This window comes from Triturus cristatus, chromosome 3_2 (genome assembly GCF_964204655.1).
Source record: "Triturus cristatus chromosome 3_2, aTriCri1.1, whole genome shotgun sequence".
NCBI lineage: Eukaryota > Metazoa > Chordata > Amphibia > Caudata > Salamandridae > Triturus > Triturus cristatus.
This window is the reverse complement of record NC_140584.1, coordinates 1,054,766,687-1,054,789,392: the sequence shown is the minus strand read 5'-3', so window position 1 is coordinate 1,054,789,392 and position 22,706 is coordinate 1,054,766,687. Positions and strand designations below refer to the sequence as shown.

General features: G+C 47.4%; 1 protein-coding gene across 1 annotated transcript in view; it reads right to left on the bottom strand.

Moving 5' to 3' along the window:
• ASL (argininosuccinate lyase) overlaps positions 1 to 22,706 on the bottom strand; it is a 252,739-nt gene that overhangs the window by 119,927 nt on the left and 110,106 nt on the right. Inside the window, exon 6 of the mRNA XM_085649763.1 lies at positions 20,838 to 20,935. Coding sequence (XP_085505889.1) covers positions 20,838 to 20,935 — 98 coding nt within the window. The remainder of the gene's footprint in view (positions 1 to 20,837; positions 20,936 to 22,706) is intronic.

Sequence of the window (22,706 nt, the reverse complement as noted above, 5' to 3'; positions counted from 1 at the left end):
TTTTCTCTTTTCAGCAAGTTAATAGGAGTATTTAAGACCCATTGGGGCATTACCAACTTTTGGAGGCTATTTACTTCCATTTTGAATTTTTTTTCACTCACTATTTTGTTGTTATTTTTTACACATCACAGTGCGTCGTAGGAAGGGATCCTTAAGGTCCTGACGAAGAAGCATGGGGAAGCTTCGAAACATGTCGACACCATTAGGAGGCCTAGCTCATTGAGGCATACACCCTCCTCCCCCTCACCTTTTACTAATACCAGCTTAGACGGCAGAATAAATTTTCCTAGACCAGAGAGCCAGGTATTTTTTAAATCACTCTCCATCCACTCCTGACCCTTCCTCGCACACCCCTGCACCACACATAGCAGTCTCAATAAGAACAGTGCTCCCACGCAAACGTAGGTTGTAGCACACCCCGTCCCGTAGAGGGGCGGGAAGACCCCTATGATGAAGCATGACACCAAGGGCCCTTTTGGTGTGTGAGGGGTATTTTAACAACTGATGTGTACTCTCCACGACTGTGGGATACATATTGTATAAACGGGAGACTCTTGATTCACTATACCTGTGGGTGGATCCTTGTGTTTATGTACGCTTTACTGGGAGGAAGTATCCACCTCCACCACTCGTTGAGTGGTACCTCTCTACTCCCCGCTTTGTTTCTCCCTTTCTGCAACGGTCTGAGGTTGCGAGAAAAATACTGGTAATTCTACAGATTGGTTTAGGTGAAAAGGGGAAATGACTTTAGGTAGGAATTTTGGGTTGGTACGGAGAACAACCTTGTTCTGGTGCATTTGAAGAAAAGGTTCTTGTATGGTAAGTGCTTGTATCTCACTGACCCTTCTAAGGGAAGTGATGGCTACAAGGAAAGCTGTTTTCCATGTGAGGAATTGCAGGTCGCATTTATGCAAAGGTTCGAAGGGAGGCCCTATCAGCCTTGTGAGCACGATATTTAAGTTCCACACAGGTGAGGGTGGTACTCTGGGGGGAATTATTCTTTTGAGGCCTTCCATGAAGGCTTCAATGGCAGGTACTCTGAAAAGTGATAGGTGCTGCCTGTTTTGTAAGTAAGCTGCAATTGCTGCGAGGTGTAGCCGAATGGAGGTATAGGCTAGATTACACCTTTGTAGGTGGAGTAAGTAGCATATGATGTGTTGTATAAACACGTCTAGAGGATTGATTGTGTTGTTATGGCAATAAACAACAAATCTTTTCCACTTGGCAGCGTAGCAGGCTCTAGTAGTCTAGCTTCTTTGATGACGTTCATACAGTCAGGGGGAAGGTTTAGGTACCCGAATTCTAGGATTTCAGGAGCCAGATCGCAAGATTGAGCTGCGCTGGGTCCAGGTGCCTGATCTCTCCATGGTTCTGGGTTAGGAGGCATGGTGAGAGGTGTAGCTTTTGGTGTGGTACTACCGAGAGTTCCAGCAGCATGGTGTACCACGGTTGTCTGGCCCACGTTGGAGCTACTAGGATCAGTGTGAGGGAGTGGTGTTGTAGCTTTCGTACCACTAATGGAATGAGTGGGAGAGGCGGAAAAGCGTACGCAAATTTGCCTGACCAGTTCATCCATATCGCATTTCCTTTGGACAATGGGTGTGGTTATCTGGCGGCGAAGTTTGGGCATTTTGTGTTTTCGTGGGTGGCGAAGAGGTCTATCTGTGGATGCCCCCACATTTGAAAGAACGGATGAAGAACCTGTGGGTGAAGTTCCCACTCATGGATCTGTTGTGTCTGTCTGCTGAGCAGATCTGCCACGGTGTTTTGGACTCCTGGGACATGTTGAGCTAGGAGAAAATTTGGGGGGGAATTGCCCATCTCCATATGCTCTGTGCTAATTGAGAGAGCTGTGGAGAGTGTGTGCAGCCTTGTTTTTTAATATAATACATGGCCGTCATGTTGTCTGTGCGAATGAAGACTGCCTTGCCTGAAATCCGTGGTTGAAAGGATTTCAGGGCTAGAAAGATAGCTAGTAACTCCAGATGTTTGATATGGAGTAACTTTTGTTGCGGAGTCCATGTGCCCTGCACTGTGAGGTGTAATAGATGAGCTCCCCAGCCGGAGAGCGATGCGTCCGTTGTTAGTATTATTTGGGGAACCGGGTCCAGGAACGGTCGACCTTTGGAAAGGTTTGTGGTGTTCCACCACTGCAGAGAGCGATGGGTGCGACCGTCTACCAACACCAGATCTGTCAGTTGCCCCTGGGCCTGGTTCCATTGGCGCACTAAGCACTCTTGCAGTGGACGCATCTGGAGTCTTGCGTGAGGCACTATGAAAATGCAAGAGGCCATCCTCCCTATCAGTTGCATAAACACTCGTGCTGGAAGGGAGTGTTGAAGTACGAATTTTTGTCGTAAAGCCTGAATGCTTGCAATCCTGGCCGGATTGGGGTAGGCTATTGCTTTTGAGGTGTCTATGGTGGCACCGAGGTATTGTTTTATGTGGGATGGTGTTAGCTGGGACTTGTGGTGGTTCACCGTGAAGCCTAGTCGGTGAAGTAGTTGGATTGTGGTGGCGGTGTGGTGTACACATTGGTTGTATGAAGTGGCTTTTATCAGCCAATCGTCCAAGTATGGGAAGACGTGAATGTGCTGTCTTCTGAGGTGTGCCGCCACCACTGCTAGGCACTTGGTGAATACCCGTGGTGCTGTTGTGACTCCGAACGGGAGCACTTTGAATTGGTAGTGTTGTCCGTCCACTACAAATCTGAGGTACATTCTGTGAGCATGATGTACTGGAATGTGGAAGTATGCGTCTTTCAAGTCCAGTGTGGTGAGAAAGTCGTTCTGGGAGAGGAGCGGAAGTACCTGCTGAAGCGTTACCATGTGAAAATGGTCTGAGTGTATGTATGTGTTTAGGGGCCGGAGATCTAAAATAGGTCGTAGAGTCTCGTCCCTTTTTGGTATTAGAAAATATAGGGAGTAAACCCCCAAATTTTGTTGATTGACAGGAACGTGTTCTATTACGTGTTTTTGTAGGAGGGAGATTACCTCCTGCTTTAGCAATGTGGAATGTTCTTGTGACATTGGGCGTTGCCTGGGTGGAATGTTTGGGGGGGGGGGTAGATGTTAATTCCAGGCAGTATCCTGACTGAATTATTTGGGTCACCCATTTGTCTGAGGTGATGGTCTCCCAGACATGAAGGAAATTTGTGAGTCTGCCCCCGACTGGAGTGGAATGGTCTGGGGGGAGCAGGGGAGAAGTCATTGGGTAGTAGGCGTGGCAGAACGTGCGTTGTTTGTTTTGCCTCTGCCCTTGTTGTTGTTACCCCTGTAGCCGCCTCTTTGGTAACCTTTTGTAAAGGTGGTCTGCGTAGGGGACTTGTACGATGTGGAGGCTGTGTCTGAGGAGTAGCCTCTGGATGCACTCCGAAAGGATGAGCGGCGAAAGGAGCGTTTGGGCGGGTGAGACTGTAAGGCCCCCATGGATTTTGCTGTATCCGTGTCCTTTTTCATCTTTTCTAAGGACTCATCCACCTTTGGCCCGAATAGATGTTCCTGGTCAAAGGGATGGTTAAGGATAGAGGCTTGTACTTCTGGTTTAAACCCAGACACTCTTAACCAAGCATGACGACGGAGAAGGACGCTGGTGTTAATGGCCCTGGAGGCTGGGTCTGCTGCGTCTAGGGCACAACGTATAGAGGTGTTTGTGATTGTTTTACCCTCTTGAATCAACTCGTTGGCTTTACTTTATTTTTCAGGGAGATGTTGCATTATGCTCTCTAATTCGTCATAATGAGCCCTGTCATATCTGGCCAGCAGTGCCTGAGTGTTTGCTATACGCCATATGTTGGCGGCCTGGGATGCTGTGCGTTTGCCTGAAGCATCTAGTAATTTTGATTCCTTGTCAGGTGGTGGTGCATCACCTGACGCTTGTGAGTTTGCCCTTTTACGTGCCGTAGAGACCACTAAGGAATCTAGTGGCGCTGGTCCTCTGATGTAAGAGGGATCTGAGGTAGCAAGTTTGTACTTCTTTTCGATACGTGGGTTAAGGACCCTGGCTCTCACTGGGTCTTTAAAAACTTCTGCCGCATGCTTTATCACCCCTTTGAGCATGGGCAGTATGGAGGTGGACCTATATGTAGTATCGAATGTGTCTAGGAGCAAATCTTCCTCCACACGGTCACTATGCATGTCCACCCCATGATAATGTGCTGCTCTTTGCAGAAGATGGTTAAACCCTAGTGAATCTTCAGGTGGAGATGGTCTAGAGGGGTAAATATCGTCTTGTGGGACGTTGGGAATATCTGGTATATGGTAATCGTCCCATGGATCTGGAGATCCTGTAGGGGTGGGGTCTTGTGGCACATCCCCTGTATCATAATATGGGTCCCCATGATCATCATCGTCTGGAGATGGAGTAGGAGAACGATGAGGTGGGGGTGGAGAGGGTGGAGGTGGGGAAGGAGGAGGTGGAGGAGCAGGGGAAGGCATTCTGAATGGAGAGGTAGCAGAGTCCTTCCTCTTTGGAGGTGGAGGCGGAGCAGGCTTCTCCAAATGTCTCTTCTTAGTAGAGAGCGTCAAATGTCCAGTTTTTGGATCCTTGGTAAGAGTTTTTTGCAAGGGAGCCGGTGTAAATAACTCTGGTGAGGTAATTTGGTCAGTCGGCGTCGAAGGCGTCGGGCCGATGACTTTTTAGGTTTTTCCGTGCCGGTTTGTTTAGAACCCGGCTTGGGACCCTCCGGTCTCTTGGTCGGCGCCGAGATGTGCTTCGGCTTGGAAGTGTCGGTGCCGGTGGCCTTGTGTGGTTTGGTTGGCACCGAAAGTGGCGTCGGTGCCGAAGAGCTGGGTTTTGACACCGAGGGCTTTGGTGCGGAGCTCGGTGTCGAGGTGGAGGCCGTCTTCTTTTTCGGTGCCGAAGTGCGTTTCTCGGCACCGCTGGCAGGCTGGCTCGAGCCCGAGCTGCCGGAAGGCTTACTTGTCTTCTTCACCGGGCCCGAAGGTGGGGTGTGTGAAGCAGTGTCTCTGGTCTTGCCTAGGCCCGGAGGCGAAGGCGTGACCGAAGCCTTTTTGGGTGTCGGCGCGGGTGTGGGAGGGGGTAGATTGGTACTCATGACCCTCTGCGCCGGGGTGATGTCCTCCACATCTGACTCGTCAGAATCGGAAGCACTGACGAGGTCCTCTTCGGTACGATGATGTTCCGGATCGTCGAGGTCGTCTCCGAAGATGTCAACTGGAATGGACATCGAGGAGTGTGCCATGTTCCTTCTGGCTCTTCGGTCCCGAATAGTCTTTTTGGATCGGAAAGACTTACAGGCCGGACAGTCTCGAGCCTCGTGTTCCGGAGAGAGGCAAAAGTTGCATACCTCATGAAGATCGGTGTGGGGAAATTTGGACCCACATTGAGGGCACTTTTTGAATGGAGTTCTTTCCATGAGCCGGGACCGGAGCCTGGGTAGGCCCGAAGGCCGCCGCCGCCGACTGGAACCGAAGGTTTGTGTCGACGAGAAAGCGCGTTGATTGAAGAGATCGTGATCGAAACTATACAGCGATTGGGGTGAGGATTGCGCGTCGATCGTCGAACTGGAAGCTGTTCGGAACCGGAGCGCGAAGATCACATCCGAGCCCGATGGCGGAAAAAAACAATCTGAGGATGGAGCCGAAGCCCATGCGCAATACGATCCAAAGGAGGAGTCACCAATCTCGTGACTTCCAAAGACTTTCCAAGAGGAAAAACAAACTGCAAACATTCGGGCCCAACACCAGATGGCGATCAATGCAAAAGTGTGTAATCTGCAGCTCATATGCCTCGAACACATGTCTATGACTATTTTGGATCCAAATTATCATTATTTCATATAGTAGCTTGTAAAATCCTTCTCTGAAGATAGATGGTTAATTAGTGTCAGTCCATATTGAATTTTCTCTCTGAATAAGATCTTTAAGAAGTCTGAGGTCTTATTCCAGAGTTTAGTACATGTAGAATAGAAGAGTAGATCAGTTCTCCATTTTCCATTTCTGGTCTGGAAAGAATGATTGACATTTAGACATTCAGTGGTGGTCGAGCAAGATGGCTCTCTTGAATCTGGGTTTCCTTGTGTTCCTGGTTCCCATCCATCTCAAATCTGCAACCTCAATAGGGTTTTGTGTAAAATACCTGAACTTCTTTTAATATGACAAAATTACATCAATATGCTTTTATAACCAATTAAGTGATTGATGGGCAAGTCTAAAATAATTTTGAAGAGATTTCTACTTATGCTTACTACTTTAGGTTAATATTTCCAAAGGTCAAAAGTACAGATAATTGTTGTTGAACCCATTTTAGTGGCCGAGACATAAAGAAACATAAATGAAAATATCAGGCCTGTAAGAAATATTAGCCACGATGCAACTCTATTTCTTACAATAGTCTCCAATGTCTCACTTTATGGAACGCTAGGGAGAAAGACTGTCATCCTCTAGAAAGAGTGGTGTCAGCTGCAACGTTTATGTTTTAACCCCTGACCAATGACCGGCTTAAGGTCTCCTCTGTGATACTGTCATTATAGGTTACATTCCCATGTCGTCATCAACATTCTGCATCAAAGGCAAACCCTTCAAAGGGGGGGGGGGGGGGGGGGGGGAGGGCGAGGCAGAGGTTTTTTTTTTCTCGTGCATACAGTCATCCTTGTATTCTCCTGTGTCCCAGGAGTTAGTGATTAGGTGAATACTGAGGTTCATTCCTATTGATTTCCTCTTATAGGACAGACGTTGGACATGATATTTTTGAGCAACTTTACACTCAGATATAGCCATCAAGCCTAAATCATAGGTGGGCCATGCTGATTACACTGCTTACAAAATCAAAATACAAGCACTGAAGACAAAAGTCCATCAATATACCAATCCCATTCCAATACAATCAACGAACAAGGGCATTGACAACCACATTCCACACTTTGTTTACAACCTCTGCCAGGCCACCCAGCGCGATAAGCCCAGAGTTCTTCTGGACTCACTCCAACACAAAGGACCTAATTACGATGTCAGGCGGACGTTGCAGTCTTGAGACCGACCGAATTCCAGTCGGCGGTACCAACACTGCTATTACAATGCAACTGCACATGGTGTAGTTGCATACTCCCATTTCTCTATGGGAGCTAGTGATGCAGCCGTAAACCGGCCGCAGCACAAGCTCCCACATAGAAATGGGAGATTCTGTTAATTCCTGCACCACGTTGCAGGCACCTTAAGGTGCCTAAAAGGTAGGTACCCTCGGTGCCCTTATGGCCCCTAACCCAGAGGCCAGCAGGGTGAAGGGGAAACTGCTAGGGGCCCCCAAAGTCTCTTTCTGACAGGCTTTCCATGTCGAAAAACCCTGCATTGAAAGCATGTCGGAAACACATCGTAATCAGACGGCAGAAATGGGGTCTTAAGGCATTACGGTGAGGCCTTTGACTGGTCGGCGGGCTCCTTGAGCCTGTTGATATCCAGTCAATGGACCCAGGTCCAAAACCCAGCTTTATTAATACAGCAAAAAGGTAGGGCCATTCAATGGTATCGAATGCCATGGATGCGTCCAAAGAAACTATGATCGCCGGTTCTTGTATCGTGGCCAATCTTACAATTACTCCATGTAATCTTCGGAGATTCAATGCTGTGTTGCGCTGAGGCATAAAGCCCGACTGGTCTGGGTGTACTATTCCGCTGATCACTTTGACAAGACGATTGGCAAGGAGCTTAGCGAGAATTTTGGGTTCTGCATTAAGGAGAGAGATAGGCCTATAAGAGGCGCAATCCGTCTTGGGTTTACCCCCCTTATGAATGGTGATGAGCGTGGCCACCAGTGGTCCAGTGGAAGCTTCCCCTGCTTTTTGCAATCTGTGAACATGGTCCGCAGATGTGGGGCTAGTTTGTCCGGAGCTAGTTTATAGAGCTCGATTGGTAGGCCATTAGGGCCCAGTGCCTTGCCCGACCGGAGGCTCCTAATCGCTAGCGCGATTTCGTCATTAGCAAAGTCACTGTCCAGTAGGTCTCGGTGGGATCCGGCAGGACAGGAAGGACAATGTCTGAGTAGGGACCGGGAATCTTCTTCAGTATAGGAAGTATGTGTACGATAGATGTCGCTAAAATGCGCCGCAAATGTTTTAACGATAGCTTGGGGATCTGTTATGGATTGGCCATCTTTGTCTATCAATTCTGGCACCAACCGGGATGCCAATTCTTTCCTGTCCAACTATGCTATGAGTTTCCCTGCCTTATCCTCCAGGTCATACACCCTGCCGCCGTTTCACTCCCCACTGATTTAGCCCTATCCGTGGCTATAGCCTAATATTCATCCCTTTTAAGTTGCAAGGTATGGAGCTTTCTCTGCGTGACCTCCACTCCCAGTTCCTCTTCCAGCTTGAGGACCGCACCTTCCACCTCGACTAGATCTTTCATTTTTTCCTTACGTGGGCCAGCTATCAGGGAGAGTGCCTGACCCTGTATCACAGATTTAAATGCCTCCCACAGTGTTTGAGGGGAGTCTACTGTGCCCTCGTTTTCTTAAAAATAGTAGTCTATGGCTTGAAGCAGGGCCTTGAGTACTTTCGGGTCCCGGAGATACCATGGATTAATGGGAGCCACCTTGCCTGTCCCAATGTTTGGTTATGTGTTATGTTATATAAATTTATTACGCGCATGGCTACTCGTAAGCCCATATCGGGTAATGATCAGAAATGCCCCACGCCATATGTCTAATTTCATGGATATGTGTGATCTGGGATGCTGGGACAATTAAGTAGTCTATGCGAGAAAGGCTATTGTGTGCCCCAGAATAAAAACGTGTGTTGGATAGTATCCGGGTGGTACGCCCTCCATGCATCCGTGAGACCCAATGCCTCCAGGAAATCAGGCAGCCATCTGGCCGATGCCCCAGTGTCTCGGGGGGGGGGGGATAACGGTCCAGCGTCCTAGAAACCACTGAGTTAAAGTCCCCTCCCATCATCAGCAAACCCTCCAGAAGTGAGAGCAGTATGCCCCCCAAGTCCTTGAATGTACGATTCTGAAAGCCTGGTGGCACGTAAACAGACATGCAAATGAGCGTGCGCCCCTCCCACTGCCCTGTGATGCCAATATATCTTCCAAGGTCATCTGACCATGTAGAGTTTACCACAAAAGGAAAGGAATTTCGTGTTATGATTCCCACTCCCCGTGAGCCAGTGGTGAAGTCTGCGCGAGCTATCAATTTGTATCACCACCTGTTAATAGTGCCCTGCAGGAATTCCCAACCAAGTGAGTTTCTTGGCGAAAGATTAAATCTGGGGTGTGCCTCCTGATATATTGCAAAACCACAGCGCGCTTGATCTTGTCCCCCAGCCCGTTGACGTTCCAGCTCAATATTTTAATGCTGCTACCTCCTTGTTCGCCCATGGGCATATATGTGAGTTAATGATTCTTCCGGCTGTACACCATCTTTTTGTGGGTCTTTACTTTCTTGCGGGTAGGGTCTTCGTGCTTTCTCAACGGGAGTTGTGTTCTTTAGCTCCCTGCCAACCGTCCAGCCACTCCGCTGCAGCGTCCGGAGTGTCAAAAAACCAGGCCGGGCCCTGCCCCGCCCTGCCCTCAACATCCACCCGGACCCGTGCCGGGAAAAGCATGGCGTACTTCACTCCTTTGTTACGTAGTGTCTTTTTGACGGTAAGGAAGGATCTGCATTCCTTCTGGACTGCCTGTGTAAAATCCGGGAAGGAGGATATTTCGGCGTTCTCAAGCCGGAGCGGTGGGGCCACTCTGGCGTTTTGCAGAATCACGTCTCTGTCACGAAAGTTTAATACCTGCACCAGCAACCGCCGCGGGGGAGCTCTCTCGATCACAAAGAACTTGGACAGACCTTTAGGCTGTAGATGGGTAAGGATAAGGTCTTCAACAAAGGGGATGGCGCCAGCCCCTCCACACTTTCCGGCACTCCTAGAATTCTTATGTTGTTGCGGCGAGTTCGGCCTTCGTAATCGTCCAGCTTGCTTTCAGCTAGTTTTCGGAAAAGTTGGAAGTCTCAGACCTCGATTTGGAGTTGTGAGGTGTCCTCCACTAAGCTCCCAGTCTTAATCTCCAATTGCTTGACCTTTTCGTAAATTTTGGTGAGGTCTGCCCTGATGAGCGTTACTTTTAAGGAGATCGTGTCCATCCTTTGCTCCAGGGAGGACCGGACCCCAGAAATGGCCTCCGTGACATCTTTGAGTGTCGGTTCAGGGGAGCTCTCCTCCAGTCCACCTACCGTCTTGTCTCTGGCTGGCTGGTCCTGAGGTGTCGTTTTGGGGAATGCAAAGCAGTCCAATTTACTTTGTTGAACTACCTTGGATCCCTTCGTCCCATACATCGTGGTTGGTTTCAGTGCAGCCCCAGCACTGGGCTGTGTGGACCTACGCAGTTCCTCCAAGTCCCGTTCTATCACCCGTGGCGATCAGGAGGCGATCCACTCCCAAGTTCCAGCAGCACCAGGGCAGTTGATCTGTCTGGCGCGTACGGGTGGGGCCCCACAGGCACAGGATCGCAACAGCACCATTGAGGCGGACCTCCTTCCTAGGCCCGCCGCCGCTTCGGAGGTTTCGCAGCCCCCAGGTCAGGTCAGGATGCGCCAGATGGTCAATACCGGGGCACAGTGTGCAGGCTTTGCAGATACCCACCGCTACGGGAGAATCGACGTCTTAGATACAGGGGGGAGGGGAAAGGGAAAAGATTACGGGTGAGACGTCCGTCTAGGTGGCATACAGGGATTGCAGGCCCCCAATCGATGTAGGCTCGTTGAGGGCTTTGCTGCGATGTTGCACCGTCTCCTCACCTCTGTAGTGGAGATGGCACCGGTGTTTCACGTGGGCCGCTCGTCTCGGCGCCCCCCCTTTTTTCCTCCGAGAGTCCGCTGATTATGGTGGGTGCGCACCCCTGGCTGTTCAGAAGGGCAGAGGCCCAGCGCCTGGTCCCAGGACAGCTGATGTGTGCGTCTCTCTTCTTGTGGGCTGTCACGCCTCCGCCCACCGGGTCACACGCCCGTCCGATCCTTATGCACGCACCTCTCTGTCATTCCGCTTCCAGGGCTGCGGCCGCCGTGATGATGTTGGCCCGGCACCCAGGTCCGCGCCGGACGCTTCCGGTCGTGCGTCGCTACGTCATCGGCTGTTGTGGACACTTCTCAGCCCGGCTGCACCTTCCACCCAGGTCACAAATGTCTTTGGCGAGAACTTCAGTTCCCGGAGCTCTTCAGCAGCGATTTTGGTCTCGATGGGGTCCGCAGGCACGCCGTTATCTTTTACTGTCCTCGGGGACCGGATCAGTGTGGCGGATTTATGGGGATGAGAAGGGTAAGACGGAGCTAACCTATCTGGCGGCCATCGTGCTACGCTGCATAGCCACGCCCCCCAACTTTCCCATTTCCTGTGCTTGTTTATTTGTTCCACAGCAGGGGCTTGTCGAGCATTTACAGGAAGCAGCTCTACATCCTTCTGTTAAACGCCACTTATGGTATCATTGGTATGTTGCACTTGTTCTGTATATCATTTAAATTGACGAGAATCACTGAGACAGGCTATTAATTCTATCGTCTCATCCATAGATCACTAGTGGTTTCACTTCGTCCTGAACACCTGTCTAAGGAATCCGAACAGTTATTTTTCTTTACAGGTATTGGTGCCACACAAAGTGTTGTATAGAGGTCTTCTTGTGCAGCGGGGGTATGTGTACTGATCTCATAGTTATTTGCTCTCGGTACAGATCTCCCTCCCTGCTGACCCCTTCCTTCCCTTCTCTCACTTGATCACCCCATCAAGTCTGTTGTTTTACTCAGAACTTGGGGCTATCAAGAGGTGGACCCCATTGAGCATCGTATGACTTCGAGGATTCAAGGCCTTGACAGGCATGTAGGAGAAAAAGTGCATTGGAGCTTCTCAAGGATCTGGTTCTCCCAGCTTTTGTGAGCTGTTGTCTAAGTAGTTTGGGGAATGTGAGTGAAGGGCTTTGTGGGTGATACAGGCAGTCACTATTTTTTAACGAAGTGGAAGTGCCGGAATACGCAGGGTATCGAAAGCTATATAGCCCACCAAGATGTGTCCCGGTACATTTTAATAAAAAGGACAAGTAATTAGACCTGATGCTGTCGTTTTTTAAAGTTTGAGCAACCGAAAATATTTTAACCGAGACGTGTTCCGGTTTTGGCTGAACAATTAATGTGTGGATAAGGAAAGAAATTGTTAGGCCTGAAGAAGGTGGCCTTATTCATCTACGACCACCGAAAAGCATCGACGCAGTGATTCTTGTTAAATTTGTGGTGTGACAGTGGCCATTTATACAGGGAAGGTCCTAACCTGCTAGGTTCTGTCTAAACACTGTTCAAATTGACAATCTAAAGGCAAAATGTATTGTCTCATATAGTTTCCTTTCCAGGGGGTTTGCTTATCTATGTATTTGGTATCTATTGAGCTTGCTAGGAGCCTTTTTAATCTTTTCTCATTGAGGTCCCTGAATTGACTTCATATTGTGTATATTGTATTTTTAATGTATTTTAGTATTTTTATATCTTAATGTAATTTCTATTTTTTTTATTAAAAGTTGTGCACAAGTACTTTCCCACCTTGAGTAGAGTGGTTCCATTACTATATTTTTATATTATATGATTGGTTTTGGTATGTAACTGTATGCTTGACATAAGGGAAAATGTGCTATTAGTTCTAGAAGGAATACATTGAATAATTCCAAAGGGAATTTTGTTTTTTAACTACTCAGTCTTGTAGGTACATCTTCCTTCGATGGGAAGCCAGTTGAGAATCTTGAGGGCAGGAGTAATGTGTTCAAACCATTTAACATATGCAGCGTGCAGTCTTGTAGGTAAGATGTGAACCATTTTAAGACAGTGTCATTGATACCAAAGCATATCTTCAGTGATTCAAGTGAGGCTGGGTGATTAATGGTATGAAAAGCCGCAGATAACTCGAGTAGGATAAGTAGGCATGCGTCTCTATTGTCTAAGGATATGTGGATATCATTTGAGATATAGAGCATGGCAGTTTCAGTGCTACAGCCTGTCTTGAACCCAGATTGAAAGGTGTCAAGTAGGTTGAATTTTCCTTTATGATGGTTAAGTTGTTGTAAGACACATTTTTTCATAGTTTTAGCTAGGAGCGGAAGGTTGGAGATAGGTCTGAGGTTGTTGAGATCATTAGGGTCAACCCTGGGGTTTTTCAGTATGGGTGTGATTTGTCCTAGTTGGAGCGAGTCCGGTACACAGCCCGAGGGGAGAGATGTGTTGATGATTAGAGTCTAGAACGGGGCAATGATGTGGTTGAGATTTTATACCAATGTGGATGGGAGTGGATCCTTAGTGTGAGCCGATGGCTTTTATTTCGTGATTATATTGAAGACTTCAATTTCAGTCAAGGGTTTGAAGTCACACCAGTTGGTAATGTTTTTCGGTTGGGAGTGATTAAGGTATCCGTTAGTTCCTTTACGAGCCATTTGGTCAATAATGGGTACTAGGGGTGGAGCTGCCAAGGGGGGAGGTGGGTCGGTGAGGATGGTTAGGACAGAGGGAAGAATAGAAACTTGTAAGAAGGATTGCTCAATTTTAGCGACAGTGTCAAAGAAAACGCTAGCAATAACTTCACATTGTTCATTAGTGGCGATTATATCATAAGGGGTGAAGAAACGGTTTGTCGTTTCACAGTGTTAAAGAGCTCCCTGAATCTATTCTTTGACCTGTCCAATGGGTTGCGCAAGAAGGAGGCTTTTTCTCTAAAAATGTGTTTCTTGTATGATAGCCTTGTAGTTCTAAGTAGTGCTAGATGCTTTGTCGAGGGGTTTTGTCTCCATGTTCTTTCTGCTTGTCGGAGTTGTCTTCTTTCGTTGTTAAGATCTGAATTGAACCACGATTTTGATTTGATTGATCTCAGTTGTTTTAGTTTAGGTGGTGCCACTTGGTTGAGAACATCTGAAATCGTGGTGTTATAGTGTGCAGCGAGATCATCAGCGGTGTATGTGAGGGGGTTACGCTGTAGTAGTTCACAAATCTTGGATTACAGTTCAGATATTGAGACTTGTTTGAGATTTCTGGTCAACTGCTTAGGTTTCTTTAGAACGTCTACGAGGGGTCTGACCAGGGTATTGATATTGAAAAGTAGTAGAGGGTGGTTTGACAAGTCATTTTTAGTGATAATCGCATCTAGAGTGGAGCCTTTGATGTGTGTTGGTTCATTGCAGAGTTGATTCAGGTCGTTAATTTCAAGAAAGTTCGTAAGTAGCCAGACTGAGGTGTCTTCTGCGTTGTTCCAATGAATGTTGAAGTCGCCCAGGAACACATCCTTTGTGTCAGTTAGGGAAACAGAGTAATTAGGTCAGATAACTCTTCTATGAAGTGGGCGCCATTATCACCAGGAGGGTGGTAGATGGTATGAAATTTGATAGGAGGGGAGCCTTTGCTTTTAAGTTCAGCAACAAGGTATTTGAGACATGAGTATTCTGCATTATTTAATGTGGAATGTTGTATTCCTACTTAGTGAATTATGGCTAGACCTCCACCAGTTCTTTTAGGTCTCTCATATCTAATGATGGTGTACCCTGGTGGTGTCAGCAGGTCAAGTATGGGGGTGGAGTAGTCAATAAGCCGGGATTCCGTGAGGAAAGCGATCTCAATTTCTTCCCTGAGAATGGATTCCGCAATATCAGTAGCATGTTTGACTGGTGATCTACAGTTGAGGAACATTCATGAGAGAGTGCAGGGCTATTCCTTGGAGGAAGGTAGTGCCTGAATGGTGGTAAATTGAGAAGGAGGTCTGGGCTCATTGACTGTTATGGGGATTCTATTTGTGCTCACAATTACTGGTATTGTGGAGGGGGTTTTGGAAACCTAGTCTGGATCTTAGTACGGTAAGATTCCCTGAGAGCAATGGCTTCAAGATCAGATAGGGTGCAGAGGACGCACAAGATGATTGATCCTGAAGGGCGCTATGTCCTGCTGGCGGGGCGCCTGAACGGGGTAGATGTCATGATAGGGAGTATATACGCTCCAAATGTTGAACAAGGAAGTTTCTTTGACCGCCTGTCTGGAGCCATGGCTGCGCACGCGCCGGGCTCGCTGCTATTGGGGGGTGATTTCAACTCTGTGCTGGATGTCACCATAGACAGGTCACACCCACCACTGCCTGAGTCGGCGAGTGCGAGACTTGTGGATAAGAGGCGGAGATGGCAGTCAAATTGGAACTTAGTAGATATATGGAGGGAGCAGCATCCGCAAGAGCGAGATTATTCATATTATTCTGGTCTGCATGATTTGCATGTTAGGTTGGATGCGATGCTGGGAACATCTGATGTCTGTATTAATGTGCAACACAGTGAATACTTGGCCAAAACATTGTCAGACCATAACCCCCTGCTGATCCACTTGGGATGGCACAAAGAGCGGGCGTTGATTCCAACTTGGAGATTGTGCCCTGAAATACTAGAAGACCCGCCCCGGTATTCCGGGAAGAGCTCCAGCAGGGGATCACCCACTATTTTAATGAAAATGAAAATACAGCGACAACAATAGCGATAGAATGGGAGGCATTCAAGTCAGTGATCCGAGGGATATGTATTTCTAAGAAGGTGGGGGTACGGAAAACCTTACTAGATGATATACAAAGGGCGGATGAGCGGTTGCGAGAAGCAGAGAGGTGTAGTCATACATTGGAGAGGGATCAAAAAGAGGTGATGGGAGCGAGAGAGGAAGTAGCGCGGCAAGTTGAGAGGCTCAGGGCGTTTGATTATAAAGCATATAATGTGCAAATGCATGACGAGGGGGGACAAAACTGGTAAGCTCTTAGCGCGGCTTGTTGCTCTTGATAATAGAGGAGCGCCAATCTTGGGGCTTCGAACTTCGGCAGCTACGATGAAATATACCCAACGGGGAATAAACGATATGTTCGTGTGCTATTATGCAACGCTGTATCGTAGCATGGGGGCAGCAGATGCTGAAGAAATGGAGTTATTTTGGTGGGTTGGTTTGGCCCCAGTTGGAGGAGGAACACTCACTAGCATTGGGACAAGAGATATCGTTAGATGAAATCCGGTCAGCAATTATGCACATGGCCCGAAATAAGACCCCGGGAGTTGATGGGCTACCAATAGAGTTCTACGCCACTTTTGTAGACATACTGGCGCCCCGGCTGCAGGCACTGTATAAACATGCCTGGAAGGCGGGAACACTGCCAACCACGACCCGGGAGGCCATTATAATTCCCATTCTAAAACCAGGTAAAGACCCCGCTGAGCTAGCAGCGTATAGGCCGCTGTCAATGTTAACAGTGGATTATAAAATATTAAGCAGGATACTGGCGACGCGACTGCTCCCTTATATGACATCCCTAGTCCACGGGGATCAGGGGGGGTTTATCCCCAAACGAAGTAGGCCGGCAATATTAGACGCCTCATGCGTGTCTTAGTGGAACAGCGAGACACTAAAACGGGAGCAGCGATGCTGGCTGTAGATATTGATAAGGACTTTGATAACCTTGAATGGTCTTTTTTATATTATGTGATGGGGAAAATGAGAATAGGGGAAAACTATGCGAGATGGACGCGGATCCTCTATAATGAGGCCACGGCTAGAGTGCGAACGGGCACGACAATCTCTCGGGTGTGTAAAGTAGAGCAAGGGACGAGGCAGGGCGGCTCTCTCTCCCCGCTGCTATTTGCAATAGCAATAGAACCATTAGCCATGCTAGCGCGCACGGGAGAGCAGTACCGGGGCCTAGCACTGCAGGAGGATGTGCAATACATCTCGCTGTATGCAGACGATCTATTAATGTTTTTGGAGGACATCGGAGAGGCTCTAACAGCGGCGAAACACTTGCTGACCGGATATGGGAATAGATCTGGGCTGCGTGTCAATTGGTTGAAGTCTTGTCTATTCCCGGTGAGACCGAACCTGCCGGCACCGCCCCAGGTGCAAGGGGTCCGATGGGAAGCACAGTGCCTGCCCTGTTTGGGAATACTCATTTACCATACTCAGGACGGGCTCCTGGAAGGCAACATTAGTCGGGCAATCCGAGGAGTCAAGGGGAGTATGGAGTTCTGGACCACCCTGAAGATGTCGGTAGCAGGGAGGGTGGCATTGTTAAAAATGGTAGTGTTACCGAGACTGCTATACTATTTTAGGACCCTCCCAATATGGATACCTGGGGCAATGTTCAGGCAGCTAAAAGCGATGGTGGGAGATTTCTTATGGGGGAATGGTAGGAGACGGGTTGCTCTGGATACAATGATGCACCCCAGGGCGGCAGGAGGTTGGGCAGTGCCTGACTTTGAAAGGTACTATCTGGCAGCCCAGCTCCAGTGGCTCACACAGGCAGTGGCGAAGACGTTTCGAGGGCCATACCCAGGCAACAACTGCTGGATGCCACGGCATGTGCTCTCCTATATCTTGCTGGGGCAGAAGCTGCGTAGAGACACCATTACGAATGAAGAGAGAACGCTGCAGCGTTGCTGGGTCAGGAGTCATAAAAAGCATGGCGTGGAGCGCCCCTACGCGCTCGAGCTCCCGATAGGGGCATGCACAGCGTTACCCCACGGGGGAGACTGGTCAGCTCTGGGGGATTAGGAGGAGAAGGGAGTATTTATGGTGGGCAACCTCTATGAAGACGGTGCCTTACTGCCGTTCGGGTTTACGAGACAGATATGACCTGCCGAGGGGACACTACTTATTACACGCGGCGCTGGCGGCGGCTATCCAACACAGGTGGAAGACAGGGCTGACAGAACCAGAGACGTCATTAACCTGCCAATATGTAGCTATGGCGACTGGCACGTTTAAGGCCATCACATGCCTTAATAGGAGAATGGAACAAGAGGGGAGGCAACCGATGGATCGACTAAAAGGGAAGTGGGAGCAGGACTTAGAGAGGGAAATCCCGGAAGCTACTTGGCCTAAACTAGTGGAAAGAGCATGGAAGAGTACGCGGAACGCTAGGTTTCAGCTAATACAATTTTACGTGTTACATAGGGCATATATGACCCCGAAGCATATTAAGCAGATCTTTAGGGTGGAAACGGCTGGCTGCCCTAGATGTGGGACAGAAGGAGCGGACTTTCGGCATAAGCTGTGGTCCTGCCCGAATCTGACAGTATATTGGGGAGAAGTAATTACGGCACTGGAGTTGGTAACGGAGCGAAAACTTAACAAGGACATGGGGGTGAGTTTATTGCATTGGTTTCCGCATACAAAGCACAACAAAGTGACCAGCAAATTTATAGATTTGGGACTGATATTAGCTAAAAGGGAGATAACCAGCCATTGGAAACACAACCAGGGACCTAGGGTGCAGAGATGGAAGCATGAACTTCTTAAGTGGGCAGCAAGCGAAAGCGTGATTAAACTACAGCTGGCGCATAGGTTGCAGAAGGAAAAGATGTTGGAACGGGCGCGGGCCTGGGAGGCGCTAGTTGAGGCATTGCGCAGGCCCGACAGAGACCTGGAAGATGAACCAGACCCTCCTCTAGACTGCTGACCATTGGGGGCTGTGGGGGGCCGCGGGGATTGGAAGTGCTATAGACAGGTTGAGTGGCAGATACCATGGGGATGGAGGTCATTTCACAGAGATGGCATATTTTAGGCAAAATACCTATAGATCAGATCACATTGAAAATTGTACACTGAAGTGGAGCACACTGGAGGGTGGGGTCGGGGTGGGAAGGGGAAGTAGTTATGTTGTTGGGGAGGGATGAGCATCATTGGTTCTAGTATGCAGTAATTGTTAATATGCCACGAGAAACTGTAAATGGCTGCCCGGATAACAATATGTAATATTATGTTTGGAATAGATAACAACTCTGAAATTAATGGGCGGCAGGCAGTTAGTAACCGTGTAATATATGCCAAAATATGAGGATGTTATGATGATGATGAATGCAAATAAGAACAAATAAAAAAAAAAAAAAAAAAAAAATCAGATAGGGTGCAGAGAGCAAGGTGGGGATCAGTGGGAAAGGCAACATAAAGGAGTACAGGGCCAGGGGATGCGTTTTAAGGCTGTGGAAGATGAACCTGTGTGTGAAAGTAATGTATAACTCTCAGCGGTGAGACAGCGGGATAACTTAGCCTGACTTGGGATTTCTAGTCTTAGGTGCTCTATATCATTCGCAAGAGAATCAAGTTTTTGCTCCGTTCAGGGTAAGATCTATGTGAATGTGTTATTGAAGCTTACAGCATTGCGTGAGGGAGAATGTGAGGCAAGTCCTAGGTAGAATGGCACAGAATGGCTGTGCTATGGGAGTGCTCCTTATCGTTGGGACCAGGATTGTAGACGGTCTGAGTGGGTTGAATAGATTCAGCAATGGTAGGGAGGGGTGCGTCGGCGAAGGGTTCTGGTGAAGCTGGTCTGATGATGGGGCCCAAGAAACTATGCTTGAGGTGATCAACGTCGCGATTTGTTACCGTAAGACTGCTGGTTAGGGTGGGAACAAGTGAAGGACAACCAGAGGTCATTTGTGGACGGTGTGTGTTGGTGGGGGAGGTAAGATTGCTACTCACTTCAGGGGGTGACTCAGAGATGAATGATGAATTAGAAGGAGGAAGAAGGCGTGGCGGCTCTGGCTTGAATGTCAGAGGTTGGAGGGATGAAGGTGTTTGGGACAGATAGCCCTGTTGTGTGAGAGGTCTGAAAAATGACAGGAAGTGTTGATCGAATGAGGTGAGGGTTGGTCGCTTGTATAAGAAGGTTTCCTGTCTTAAAAATCGATATATGAAGTCCCTCTCTAAAGAATGGGGAGGGGGACGTCATCAGTTTTGTTCCATAGGGTATCTTGATAGTCTTAGTAACTTGTAGGAGGAGCAGGAAGATTTCTTCCATTTTGCCAGGCGTTTAGAACAGAAGACAAAGTTGGTTTTCCTGGCATGTTATGGTAGGTATCAGCAAATAGTGTTTCCTGGTGCTGTTTCAGTAGTTTGTGTTTGAGATTCTTTTTGCGTTATTGGAGACATTAATAAAATATACGATAGTTCATAGTGAGAGCCATATCTGACAAGTGCAGTGTGGAGGGGTTTGTGGGGGTACATTGTAACTGACATTTAGTGGCTGGTTAACAGTTAAGTTGACCGAAGTACGGGAGTGCAACGAAGGCTTGAACCAGGTGTGGTGAAGGAGTGATGAAGAGTAGAGAGCAATTACATTTGATATGGTTAGGTCGCAATAGAAGGCTGGACAGGACGATTGAAGGAGTGGAAATAACTAGTGATCAAAATGATAAGCGAGTTTGAGGCGTATGTGAGTTTCTATTGAGAACGTCACCAACATGTCCGTCAATTGAAAGCAGAGCAGGTAAGTAATAGGCACTTAGTCAAAAACAGAGATAGTTAACCAGTAAGGGTAGGGTAGTGCACAGAACTAAAAGTTCAATGAGGACTCAAAGGCTAGAATGCTCAGATAAGAACAGGACTACAGATCATCCGATAGATAGGAATATTGAGTAAAAACTTTGATTCAGTAGAAAGGGAGCATGAAAAATGCTGTAGAAGTCGGAATCATCATTATGACCAAACAGGCAGTGGAGCTTCAGGCTCAGGCAGAAAATGACAGCATACTAGGTAACGTCGATTATTGTTGCGGCCACAAGGTGGAGCTCCAGGCTTAGACAGGAATCAGAATCACAGGACTAGGTTGGAAGAAACAAGGAGGTATGTGGTAGCAGTGAGAAAGACTTAAGCGCAGTATTATGACCTGCCGCCTTTCACGAGGTCTTCAATACCCCTTTCTAGGGTGGAGCAAAGAAGAAGGAATAGGGACTGGACAGCATAGTTTTGGGACAAAGGAGAAATATAAGGGAGAGGAAGAGCTGGAAAGGGTCTGGAACTACTACATGCAGTGACAACGGTAAAACAATTCTCATATTATATATTGAAAAGGAGAAACTTACATCGCGGCTCGATCAACCATGGCTCGGATCAGCTGCATCAGGTGACTGGCCAGCACAGAGCACGAGCCTCGCAGCCACAGCCGCATGTCCGTCACCACCTGGAAGAAAAGCGTCATCAGAAACATCCTTTCACAGTCACGTGGCCCTATTCAAGATATTTTTAAGAAGATCATCACTTTAAAGTTAGTTCAGAGCAGGCTGCGTTTTTGTTACTGAGTCTATACAACACTGCGTAGCAGCTAGTGGTGCCCCACTGCACTTTATATGAGGTCCATCCCACTTCTGAGAGGCTGTGTCTGAGCTAGACACAAGTATCACGCAATGACTTTCAACGTGGGTTTTGACGAGGCTTAAAGACCACGGTGAGGGTATCCGGGGTTACGTAAAGGTGTCTCATTTACAATTTGAAGATAAAATCTCTTGTTCCCGCCTTTTGGTTCTCCTCCCCTGTAGGTCTGGTTTTATTTGCCGTGAAGAGCTAGGGCACACTCATATGGAGGTTTGGTGTAAGACAGAGAAAAGCTCTTCATAGGGCAGCTCTAAAGGCCTATTCATCTAACCCGTCTGCTTTTACCAAACAAGATGCCAGTTAGATTAGGACATCCTTTGTTGATTTTAAGATTATACTAAGGGAGGAATCCGAGTTAATGAAACCCGAATATATCTTATTAAAATGTAAAACCCAATCAGCTGCTTTAATCAAACAATCATGGCAAGGCGAATAATTCTCTTCTAAAAGGGAGAATTGAGGACTATCCATGGTCGTTTAGGGCGCATCAGGCCTCTTATTTCCTTCCTAAAATCTGCTCTCCCGGACTGAATTACCAATTTATAATCGAAAAAGTCTGCTTAAAGTCAAAATGGAGATTGTGGAGTGCCTGCGGGCAAGTGGTCGAACCATTAGTTGGTACACAGGCAGCACTTTAAAATGTCGAGGTCAATAAATGTTTTATGGTGTCTGAAAAAATGTAAAAAAAATTATAAAATCAATAGATGATTAGCTTCCATACCTAGACAATAAAGTACGTGCATGTATCAACTGGTTAGTTAACACTGAGGGTGGATTTACCGGAGGCCATCAGATTCTGCGACCAGAGTCAACAGCACTTTCATCCCTTGAGTAGTTAGAAGAAACTCAACCTTTAAGATTAGATCACCAAGGGCGTTTTTATTTGACATTTAACAAATTCATTTTGGAGCACTTCAGAAATAAAAATATATTTGAGAGTACTGGAACAACCTCTTTCTTTAATGATGGAACCAAGGAATGATCTGTCCTAGTGAACTCGAGGCAATTCAACATTTTGAAATTGTTCTGTAATGTGTGAAAGGCTTCCCACATCAATGAACACTAACACAAAATGAATTACCAGCGATAAACTGCACAGAGTTACAACTGACCAGGCAAATCTTTTGACACATATGTATATTAATATCACCCATAATCATTAAAAATAAAGTAAAATTACATTTGCATTTATATTCTTTCATAAAAGTGCATAAAGATTTAAAATTAGAAATACTGGTTTTGCTGAGGTTCCCATTCCTAAGTTTAACCAGTAACAGAGGTTGTTTATTTCTAAACTGAAGTAAAATAGCTTGACATTTTGAGGATTTCGTAGCTAATGTCAATATGGTACAATTTAATGACACAGATTTCAAGGTTAATAAACCACTCTTTGTTCTTTTGAAGTAGAGGCTCGAACCAGGAAGGAAAAATGTTGTGTTTATAGAAACAAATTCCTGCTCAGCTGTTGGCATTTCATCATTTATGGCTCCAACATTAGTTAAGAAGCTGAAACTTGAGGGGGCAGAAGATCGGTTCTTACTTGCCTATGAGACAGTTGTAGCTTTCCTTATTACCAAAGT